The 11,335-nt window shown below is 40.6% G+C and overlaps 1 protein-coding gene across 2 annotated transcripts in view; it reads right to left on the bottom strand.

Moving 5' to 3' along the window:
• Positions 1-2,085: 2,085 nt before the first annotated feature.
• The window catches only part of MYH11 (myosin heavy chain 11), a 56,110-nt gene continuing 46,860 nt past the window's right edge, over positions 2,086-11,335 (bottom strand). For both annotated transcript variants that reach the window (XM_074158238.1, XM_074158239.1), the window contains 8 exons: positions 10,546-10,707; positions 9,637-9,765; positions 8,986-9,074; positions 8,614-8,737; positions 8,245-8,453; positions 7,585-7,693; positions 6,806-6,978; positions 2,086-2,769 (listed from right to left, as the gene is read on the bottom strand). In XM_074158238.1, the coding sequence (XP_074014339.1) occupies positions 2,631-2,769; positions 6,806-6,978; positions 7,585-7,693; positions 8,245-8,453; positions 8,614-8,737; positions 8,986-9,074; positions 9,637-9,765; positions 10,546-10,707 (1,134 nt within the window). In that variant the 3' untranslated portion in view covers positions 2,086-2,630. The remainder of the gene's footprint in view (positions 2,770-6,805; positions 6,979-7,584; positions 7,694-8,244; positions 8,454-8,613; positions 8,738-8,985; positions 9,075-9,636; positions 9,766-10,545; positions 10,708-11,335) is intronic.

Genomic DNA, 11,335 nt, shown 5'->3' with positions numbered 1-11,335 from the left:
AGTTGTTGATTCATTTTGAGTTTTATTCCGAGTTGTCACTGTGGTTTATGTGCAGATGTTTGCTACCAGTTTCTCATCTGTTTCTGATCAATGAAGCTGAAAGAGACATTGTGTTGCTGAATCATGTGCAAAGATTTTCCTACATCTTTCTTCTCATGGTTTCCTACCCTAAGGAATGTAAATGTTGCGGTAGCTAAAGATGCCTCTGGGGTTTACAGTGCTTAGTATTGACATTGCTCTCTTGAAATCTTGAATTCTGGCAGTTTCAACATGATTTTTGTCCTCTCCTCTCACACAGGGAGTTAACACTCTTTTCTTCCCATGAGGAGCAGAAGCGTGCAGGCTACTTTGTGCTGACACATGGACTGAGGTTCAGTGGGCTGTGTAGCCTGGAGGGATCAGTCAAGACAAGTTCCATTTTTGTTATCTTGCCAGAATTTGCCTACTTGGTGAGCAAGTTGGCTTGCAGTCAGATTGAGACACAGCATTGAGATAAGGTAAAAAGCTGTATAATTGTGGCCATGCTAGTATTATATATTTTGCAGAGATGATATTGTGACTACAGATATAATCAGACAAACTAAGGATGGATATGCTATTGAAAATTGTCAAATTAATTTAGTCCAGAACAGTCATCTCCATAATGGTACGGAGAGGAACTTTTTTTTGGGAGAGGAACTTTATTTTGGCCACTGTTGCAGAAAGATGCTTTTTGTGGTGTTACTAAAGAAGCTGACTCCCTATTTTGTCACAGGCTTTGCAGAACAGGGACTGGAACCTGAGTTTCTCAAGTGATAGCACAGTGCTCTAACCATCAGACCAACCTCTACCATCATGCATGTGAATTTTCTAGATGAATTCCTTTTAGAAGGGCTCCATGTTCAGTTTGCTGGTTATGCTCCAAGCATTGGTGCTTAAGACCATTCTATATGAAGTCTGACTTCCTTGGTCTCCTTGTTCCCACACATGCCAGCTCACAAGCTGTGTGTTTAACAGCCAGCTCTTTAAGCACGTTTACAGAGCTGGGCTGCGTGGCTGATCAAGCAACAAAAAGGTCTTTCCAATAGCTCCTAACCCCCCTCCTCTGCAGCTTGTCATCTTAATTGCTCCAAATGGATTCTTATTTCAATTCTTCCTTTACTCTTTCGCCAGCAGAGAGAATTGTTTGGGCTCTGATTCTGGTGGCTAAATGGTGCCTCATCTGAATCTCCAGTTCATCATTTTCTTGCCTTCTGGAACAATGCTTAGCTTTAGAAGATGATTGCATTAGCTGTCAAGGTGGATGTTTTTGTGTGACTTGCTCTCCCAGTAGTCTCACTGCTACCAAGTTCACTTGGTTCACTACACCAAGTTCACTTGGTGTGCAATTGAAGACACCCAGTAAGTTCTCCACCTGATTTAGAGTAATTCTACACTAGGCTTTCTGTGTGTGGCCCTCTACTGCCCCAGTGTGACCACAAATCTAGCTGCTATCTGAAAGTAGTACAGCTGCATGGATTTGTGGTAGGTCCTGTCAGTTCCCGAGAGTGGGCTGAGATCCTGTTGGAGTGCTCCAAAAAAATAAAATATAACTCTGCACTGATCCCTTAATGCAAAATAGCTTGGCCTGGATCACTGCATTCAGTGTGGGCTGCTGTTTCTAATTGTTTTCAGCCTGCTTCAGAGGCTTTGGTTGGAAATATCCCTGCGCATATAGACTTCAGGGGTGGGTTCAGTTGCCCAAAGACAGACACTTAGGGCCCTGCCTGCTTTCCAGCTGCTGGACTGAATGCTGTGGGTCTCCTGCGGGTCCTGTGTCATGTCTGTCAGCCCTTGGACACATCCTAGGGCACCTCAGTTAGCACTGTGTGTCGATGAGCTAGCCAAACCTCTCCCAAGTACTTCTTGTCAGTGTATGTACTTTTTTTTATTCCTTCAAGAGCAATTGCTTGAGACAAAATCAGGTTTTTGTTCTAATGATTACAGACAACCTTTTCTAAAAAGTATTTGAGTTATAAAGAAGCTCTATTGCATCCCCCATTCCCTTCAAGCATGCTGTATTGCACCCGAGTGACACCTGTACACAAGAATACTGGAGTAGTTTTTATAGCCTTTTATTAGTGTGTAAGCACATCCATGGTGCATATAAAACTGTAACAGTTGACTTAATTTGAACAAATGATACTTTATTTTTCAGTAAGTGATTAAAAAGGCACTTCCACCTTGTGAATGGTGCATCAGGGGTGTAGTAACCAGGAAAAACCCTATGTTAATCGAATACTTAAGACAAAATGAAAGTTTAAGGAAAGATTAACTGACCAATGCCTTTCCCACCCCCCCGCTGCTTCAACAGTCTCACAAATCCTGTGTAAACTATAGTTCACTGGGATTTAAATCATTTGAGCTACTAGAACTCACTTTCTGGAAGATTCTCAAAGTAAATTACTTTGAGCATTAAAAACCTCCACTTTTTCCAACACACTTCACGGTAAAATAAGATTTGGAGTACTCTCTACATTGGAAACAAGGCAGTTGTGCTTTTATCATTGTCAGAGGAGTGGGTGTATGTGACCTTGACACTAAGAGTAGACTTATACAGTGCTAAATATCGTCCTCACTCCCCTTGCTGCAGTGCAATTTTTAAAGCGTGTTTATTCACTGGCTTTTGTTCCATTGAAATCTCCATCTCTTGCATCCATTTCTTCATCAGCCCCATCTGTTGCATTCTCAATTATTCTTCTGCCTCCAGATCTACGGGGTGGGGCAAAAGATGCTGGTTCATTTCCCCTCCTGCAGTAAGAGAAAAAAATAATAAAAAAAATCAGATATTAGGTCATTTGAAGTCCTCACAAATAAGCATAGAATTTTGTAACAGTACTTGTGGGGCTGATGTTTTTAAATGCAGAACAGCCAAGAGCCTGCGGGGCTCTAATACAACTTTCTGTTCTGTAGCATATAAGAGAAATTTGTGGACACGTTGAGACTCCCAGTTCCTTGGAACTGTGATGGGATTCCTGTTCTTGTGCTTAAAGTTCTCTAAATAGTCTCATCTGCCCCAGCCCCCCTCCTACTCTTCCCTTCATTTCACTGTTTTCCCCAATGGGGACTTCTGGGAAGGAATGGGAAAGGGAGCTGCTTGTACCCACAATGGCAGGGGTGTGTCCTTCCTGTCCCTTTAGAAGAGCAAGGGAGGAGAGTGAGCTTGTGCTGGATTTATGACCTGCAGTGTATATAAGCCCACTAGTTACTGAAGGCCCATGAGACCTGGGACTGGACCAGTGCTGCAGATGTCAGCAGGTGTTTTTGAGCCCCCACGCAGTCCTCCTCCGCAAAGGATGCGGTGGTCAGAGCACCACAGGTGCTTTGACATGTTTGGCACCCTAGATTGTAAGTAGCTCCAATCTCTTTCCCAGTGGAGAGAAGAAGCCATCACTGCTTTGAAACTGTTGTAACTCGGGTGCTGACATTTAACAGTGCAAGTGTCTTGCAGAAGAGCTTACATAAAATGCTTTTCCCCATCTTTATCCCCTTTTTCTCTCCCATTTCCCTCCCTTCCCCATATATTTCATAGCCACAGCCCAAGGCAGGGACACTTTGGTCCTCAAGGTTAATTTTTTTGGGAGGTGTGAGCAAGTGAGACAGAAGATGGGTTTGTCTCTTCTTGGCCTCCATTGCTACTGGGCTACAAAACACTTAAGTTTTGTAACATGGCCTCTCACTTGCCCCTCATTGAGCAAACCTTTGTAAAGGCTTGAGACTATAAACATGAGCAATAAAATACATTCATGATCACTGAATGTTGTGCCAAAATTACTAATTTGGTGTTAAATACATCCAACTACACTTTTGGGTACAGCAATCATGCATAAATATTTAAAGGCTTGTCTTGTCCTTGCAAAAGACTAAGCCAGTGGTTGTCCTTTCTGAAGCAGCTATTTAAGTCTCAAGTTCAATCTTCCATACAAGGGAAGCAGGTAGGAAGGTTGGCTGGACTAACTTATTTCAGAGGTAGAAATCTGTGTTTCAAAGGTGGAAATGTGACATGCAGTCTGCTTTCCACAATTCTGCCCTTAAACTTCATTGTGAGCAAGCAATTAGCTGGACAATAAAGCTTCATTTAAGATCTGCTGTAAGTTGACCTTAGTTGTTCTGGTGCTGAAGGCATGTATTGAACACAGGGGTATGCTGGCATATGCTTGACAGAGTCTAACAGCAGTGTATGGTATTTTATGACAGCAGATATTTGTTACTACTGTTTAACAAGAAAATTCGAGTTAGGTCAGTAAAGTCATTAATTCTTGTCAATACAGGAAGAGCTATACTCCCTTGGACTCCTGCTATCTGGACTCAATTACTTGTGAGTCATTTTTAAGATAACTGAATGCTGCAGTAATTCACTGAAGTGCTCTAAGTAGAACATGGGACTGGTGGGGAGTAACAGCAAGAGTCTAACCAAATTCAGCTGTAAAGTGAACTCCCTATCACACTCTAACCACTTCTTAACATAAACTGTTGCAGTATGCATAAACTTAATACTTCTTTAAACTGGTATTGGCCCTGGGGATAAACACTTTTTGTTTACATCTGTTCCTCTTAAACAGGTTAATGGGTTTGATAATATTCATGTGGTTATTCGCATGAGTACCTTTAGAATAACAAGTATAGTTGAAACAAGCCTTAAGCATTAGTGTTTGCTTAGTGTCTCTGTATTTAATCTACCTTTGAACAAGTGCTACTGGAGTAGTGCTTGAGTCTGACTGGAAGTATTAGGCTGACTAAAAGGCACATGAAAGGACAAGACATCTTTAAATATTTGTATATTCACAGCCAAATCCAGCATATGTAAAATAGAAGATATACAAATATTACAAGGCAGTAGCTCTTTAATTTTTGCAACAGCAGGTATTATTCCTACCTCCAGAGAATGTGATAAAGTATAATATAATGCTGTGCTAGGTTACAGTGTGAATATTAATTCCTGTGTCCGTGCTTTATTTTTTAATAACAGTAGAAAAACAACGTAATATCTGCAAAATAACTCTAAAAGCCTAAGTAATAGCTCTTTGTAAGCAATACAGGCACAGAGTGCAATGTAATGCAAGGCAAGATTTTCTTTTGTCTGTGATTGTGTGGTGTAAGTGTGATAAATCACATGCAAGTAGATCTTCCCAAATCTCAGGTGAGTTAGATGGGATCTTACCTTACAGTCAGCATGACAATATATGTAAGAAATACTGTGAAATTCTAATGACATGCCATGATGCTTCATATTCATTAGTCCTTTTAATTAATTTTACTAATCAACAGTGTATTTGATCTGAAAAATTTTAATCTTTGTGGCTGTGCACAAAGATGAGGTGCAAAAAAGACAATTTTCATGCAAAAAAAGAGTACTTTATTAGGTACTCTGTTGGAAGAGCTTGTGAGAATGCAACATTGGTAAGTCTACGTCAGTACATAACCTGCTTGTAAGAAAGATGTATCACTGATGACCAGCTGATGGTAGCTAGATTATTGTAATATTTGTCTCTTTTGATATAACAGATTAATGCCAAGATATCCAAGCCTTCACAGTTTGCAGAAACCTCACATAATTTTAACTTGGGCCAAAGAAAATGGAAATTTGTGCAACACAAGCTAGCTGCAAAGTTGAAGGCATGGTACCTGCTTAGTCATGCGAAGGTTCCTGTGTCCCTCTGAAACAGAGATAAAGAGTCCCGGGCAGTTATACTAAGCACATGGTTATGATCAGAGGTAGGTAGATTACTTTTAAATAATTAAACAAGGTACATTACAGCCAATTACATTACATTTAGATAAAACAAAAATGAGCCTTATGCTATTCTATGTAAAAAGGGCTGGACGCAACCACTCCTTTGTAAGGTAGCCAGGAGCGTGCACCTCCCAAGATGCTGCTAATGGAAAAGGCTATCACATCCTCAACTCTTCACTTTGAAGTAAATCCATATCTGAAGGTTCGTGCACGTTACTGTTAAACACACTGGCAAACTGCTTCAAGAACACAATTAGGCAGGTGCTTTACTTTTTAACTTGAAATGCTGTTGGGCATAGATAGAAAGCAAAGTTTTATGGTGTGCTAATGCAGATAGAGCAATTTCCTTATAATTCAAGTCAGCCTCTTCATTTCAGTGAGCTGGTGTTTTCAAGCCCAGTGAGTGCAGGAGAACTCGGGTAAGTAGCTGACTGGTCACAGATTTATCTTTTTCCCAGTCAGTTTTAACAAGAGAACGCAAAGGGACATTTTGATCTTTTCCTTCATCTGATGTTGCTGAATCCCTTTTTGGTGAAGTCCAAAGAGACTTTTGGCTAAGAGTCATATAATGTGCTTTGTCTTTTTCACCTGTGATGTTGTCTAAGACTGTTTACAGTCATTGTGTGTGAGTTGTGCATGTGTGAAAGTGTGAAAAGCACGAGCATTTCTACCCTTTTGTGACTGCTTCTATACAAATAGATACAGCCATTATATAAGGGGTGTTTTCAAAAGCAACCGAGCCTAATTCTGTTCCTATTTAAGCCAACAGGAGTTTTGTTTAGAAAAAGTGTAAGGCCTGTGCCATGTTATCACAGCTGTTCATCTCACAGCTGGAATCCTGAGACTGCTGCAGTCTATGAAGTGCGCTTCACTTTCTGCATTTGGCCTTTTCTTGTATCTCCCAAGCTAATACAAGGAGTAACTTTGCAGCATTGTCAGTGTCTGTTCTCTACTTGAACAGAGAACTTGGGTTTTTTTGACTCCTCTAGTTTAGTTCCAAATTTCACAGCTGTCAATGGGTGGGAACGGCTATCCCAGGCAAGGGCACTCTACCTCAGCTTGCTCTTCAGTGCTGCAACCTCACGGCCCAGAGCTTCGTTACTCTCAGTAGCCTCGTCCAGCTCTCTCTGCAGCTTCCTGCGGTTTGCGTTGATACGCTGAGACTCTTCCTCAGCCTCCTCCAGCTGCCTTTTCAGTTGCTTGAGTCGTGTGTTGCCCTTCTCAGCCTAAAGGGAAATTTTAGAGTAATACTTTAATCCAAAACAAATCTAATAACTTTACATTCCTCATTTTAATTTCATACTTCTCTTGAGAGTTTTGCTGAAACGTGGCCTGAATCAAAGGTAGAAGCTTAGAATCTAAAAAGTGTAAAAATAACTTTGTTTTGTGGGAGTTAATTTTGCTGGCAGATACTGTATTCAGACACTACATTGTTTCTTTTGCTGCACAGTCCTACCTCTGGTTTTCTGGCTTCCAGGTTGGTGTGCATTAGGTAAAGCTAAAATTTTAAAACAAAATGTGTTCATCATCTCCATTCATATACCGGTAAGGATGTTGTGCACAGTCACATATAACACTGTGCAGTCAGACTGTTGCAGCTGGCTGATTGACAAGGACTAGTGCTTTTCAACTTGAATCGACATGGAAGAACAATTATATTGTCCTGTCTTTTAGCACAGGGCTGTATAGCTCTCCCAGCATAGAATCCAAGCAGACAGTCTGCTTTCTAGAGAAATTTTTCTTTGAGGCATAACATGGAATCTTCCTTTCTTAGGGTAAAACCTGAAAATCTCTTTGCCCCGGACTAAAACCCTCATGACACCATCTGATACCTGATCTTTGTACTGCTCTGCTTGCTTTCTCTCGTCCTCCACCTGCAGCAGTGCATCCTTCAGCTTCTTGTCCTTCTGGCGCAACGTCTTGGCTGCAGCCTGCTTCTCTCTGCAAATGATAGTGCAACATTTGGTGGTGTGGAAGGTGTGTAGTCTTCAGCTGCCTCAGGCATGTTGCTCATGAAACCGGCACTAAGGACCCATATGTTAAAGACCTTACTGAATTTAACAGGTGAATTCAAAGAAAAACTTAAAGGTCGTTCTGAAAAAAACAAGTATGTGTCTTTGCTGTATGACAGAGGTGCTCCAGGAGATCTGTTCTAAAACACAAGGTGTTTTCCTCAAGAAATAATTGTACAGAGGGCATAATATGTTATGGCAATTAACCTGGCAGGGTCACAGGACAGTTACTCTAAAATGTAGGGGAGCAGGTCCTTGCCTTTGATACCAGTAAAACTTTTCAGCATTAAAATGGTTCTTAATCAGAACCTGTAACAACTCTAGTTACTGGCCCAATGTCTAAAAAATGTTGAGGAAGAGACTTTACCAAGCCTTAATGGCGCTGAGCGCCTGATGACACAGATCCTGCATGCCTTTGTTTACTTTGTCTCATTAAGTGGAACAGTAAATGAACAGCTGTCCCCTCTGGGAGACCAGTACCTGGCTTCCTGTTCCAATTGCTCTTCCAGAGAAGCAATTTTGGCCTCCAGAGCAGCAATTGTAGTTTTGAATTTGGACTTCACAGCTCCTTCCATCTCCTGCAGCTTACTCTTCAGCTCTTTGTTCTGCCTCTCCAGTTGCTGACGAGCATTTTCATTCTTCTGCGCAGCCGAGCGCTCTGTTGCCAGCTCATTGTTCAGCTGCTCTGCCTGCAAGGGTGAGAATTGGTGCTGTCAAAAGTGCTGCTTGCTTTCAGGGAAATGACAGGCAGCAATTTGGGGTGGCAATTCTCCAAATATTTATTCAGAACCACAAATAGCTTTTGCTGGCATACAAACAGAAAGTGACACGTGCTGAAGTGAGCTCTACCTGCTGTACTGCTTTCCTCATGCGATCACCCATTGCCTCTATGTTGCCTTGCTCCTCTTCTAGCTCTTCCTCCAGTTGGGCAATTCTTGCCTCCAGGCGCCGTTTCTCATCCTGAAGGCTTGTCCTGTGAGTTTAAAGTAAATAAATGTGTAGTTATGGCTGTGACCAGTTGAATGTGTCTGAAACTATTATGAACTGCCAATAATGTGTAAAGAAAAGAGAACTAGATATTTCAATGAAACTAGTCATATGTGTGCATGTTGTGTTGTCAAGACCAGGTGGCTGTTGGGAGAAGAACATAACTTGTCTTGGCATCCATGCAATGTTCAGCAGCATGTTTACAGCCTTGTGAGTAATCCAGTCTATTCCTACCTTCCAGAAGCAGCACTTGCAAGTTCCTCTGCCATCTCTTCTTTCTCCAGATCTGCTTGTTTGCGAGCTCTCTCTGCAGCAGCCAGATCCTAGGAGAAAAAGAAAAGGCAGCATAGTAAAAAATGGGGAAGTCAGTGTTCAGACAAACAGTTATAGCATGATACACAGGACTGTAAACTTTCTAAAATTGGTATAAAATGGGTTGTCTTGTTAACAGAATAAATTCTCATCATGTCATGAATCCTAGGGAAGCAAATGAAATACACTTTATCCAGCCTGTCAGCTGGTTTCTATTTTATTGGTTTTAGTCACAAGATTGCTATTTAATACACATAGGAATAATAGCACTAACAAGACTTCAGGAATTTATAGCTATTGAAAACAATTTGTGTTGGGTCATACAGTTCACTTCCCTTTAAGACTGGTGAACTGTGCCTTTCTCTAGGGAGATTTTTTTTCAGCTTAATCGGGCTATGCTCAGATGTAGATCCAGCAACTTTAGTGGAGTGCATGGAGCACATGGAACTTGTAACAAATGCTGCTTATAGCTTTCCGTCCCCGATAGATATATTAATAAATCATTGCAGTTCTGTTTTGCTACTGAAGGTCATGTGTAGTCTGCTTCATACTGCTCTAAGTTTCCCACTTTACCTCTTGAAGCTGGATGAGTTCTGCTTCCAGACCTTTTGCTTTCTTCTCATTTTCTCTCGCTGTAGCAAATATTTCTTCTCTGGCAGCCCGTGCATCATCCAGCTCTCGTTGGTACTCCTTCATCTGAGCCTTGTTTTAAAGAATAACAGAAATTTTTTTTGGTCTGGATTTATTATGGTTTCAGAAGAGAGAAATTTGGACAGAATAGAAATCATACACATTTACATAGTTGTAATGCCTGCTTAAATTGTATTTTCTGGAGAGATCAGCTAGGACATATTGGAAAGGTCTGAAATGCTATTCCAAGAGCAGCAATGCTTCTACTTGCGTGCTGCAGCTTTTGTAGTACCTATTGTCCTTATTTCCTCTGAATATTTGAGTACCTGTGCAGTCTTAATCTTTCTGATACATCACTTTTTGTTTTTTAGCTGTCAGCATATGACAGAACAATTGATATGGTGACTTACTGTATTGTAACAGTAAAAAAAAAACAGAAAACAGTAATTCAGAGGCAACGTGATTTCTAAATAGTCTTTTATGCTTTTGAGTCAAATGTTAGAACCAGAATGGAAGCCCTATAATAGATTTTATACTGTATTTCTTTCTGTATGTGGGAATCTGTTTTCATTCATGTGGGTAAGTCAATAGTAGATGAGTGCTAGCCAGAGAATTTTGGAAGCTCTCTGCAATGATGAAATTTAAGATTTTTATGATTTGCCATATGAAGTTTTCCATTGTCATTCAAACTGAGCATTTCAGTACAGATCCTTGAATCTGTGAGTCCAGCTAAAACCCCCCTCTAACCAATCATGTGTATCAGGTATCAAGTTTACAGGTGTCACTAAACTTTCATATTATGGCTGTACAAAAGACAGCAGTGGGAAAAAGTGGATTTGTGGGGTTACATACCTGTAATTTGCGAAGTTGTTTGATGGCTTCTTCCCGACCTTTATTAGCAGAATCAGCTTGGCTTTCTAGATCTTTAACATCTATCTCCAGCTTCTTTTTGGCTGCAGCTGCCAGGGCACGTTGCTTCCGCTCATCTTCCAGTTCTGTTTCATATTCATGGAGCTGATCATTAAAGAAAACAACTTAAGTTTAGGAAAGTCTTTGAGCACTCATAAACACTCTGTGTATGTCCGAATAATGTATACAGCCCCCTATATCTCTATTAATTGGGATTTCCCTGGCAGCTAAAATACCTTTCCATTTTGTCCAAAAATTAAAGATTCTTGAAAAGGAGTCAGCAATTTGGGTTCTGTATTCATGGAAATATGTATATTACAAGATGATGACCAGAGTAGTTGTCCTTGCTCTCACAACAGTACTGTATATAAATAGGCTGTGTCCTGTCTGTTTTAATTTGCAGTGCTTTTATATCCCTTCAGTGCACCTTGGGAAGGCAGATATATTAGAAGCTGTCTTCTTTCGCTTGCACTGAGAATATAGGGAAGGTTCTTCTGACTGAGTCAGAAATAACAGTTCATATGTTTTATACTGTATTGGTTGTAGTGTTAAATTGCTACATCTGTTGGCAATTGTGCACCTGCTACTGAAACAGGAAAAACTGTTATGCAGTTTTGTGCCTTTTTTAGTACAATAATCTACTTTTTTTTTTATTTGCCAAGCACAAGGCAATATAATATTTTCTTCTCATTATAGTAAGGTGCTTTTAATAATGGCGTGAGTTAGATATTTA

Source organism: Numenius arquata, chromosome 14 (assembly GCF_964106895.1).
Source record: "Numenius arquata chromosome 14, bNumArq3.hap1.1, whole genome shotgun sequence".
Classification (NCBI taxonomy): domain Eukaryota; kingdom Metazoa; phylum Chordata; class Aves; order Charadriiformes; family Scolopacidae; genus Numenius; species Numenius arquata.
This window is presented reverse-complemented; position numbering and strand designations above follow the sequence as displayed.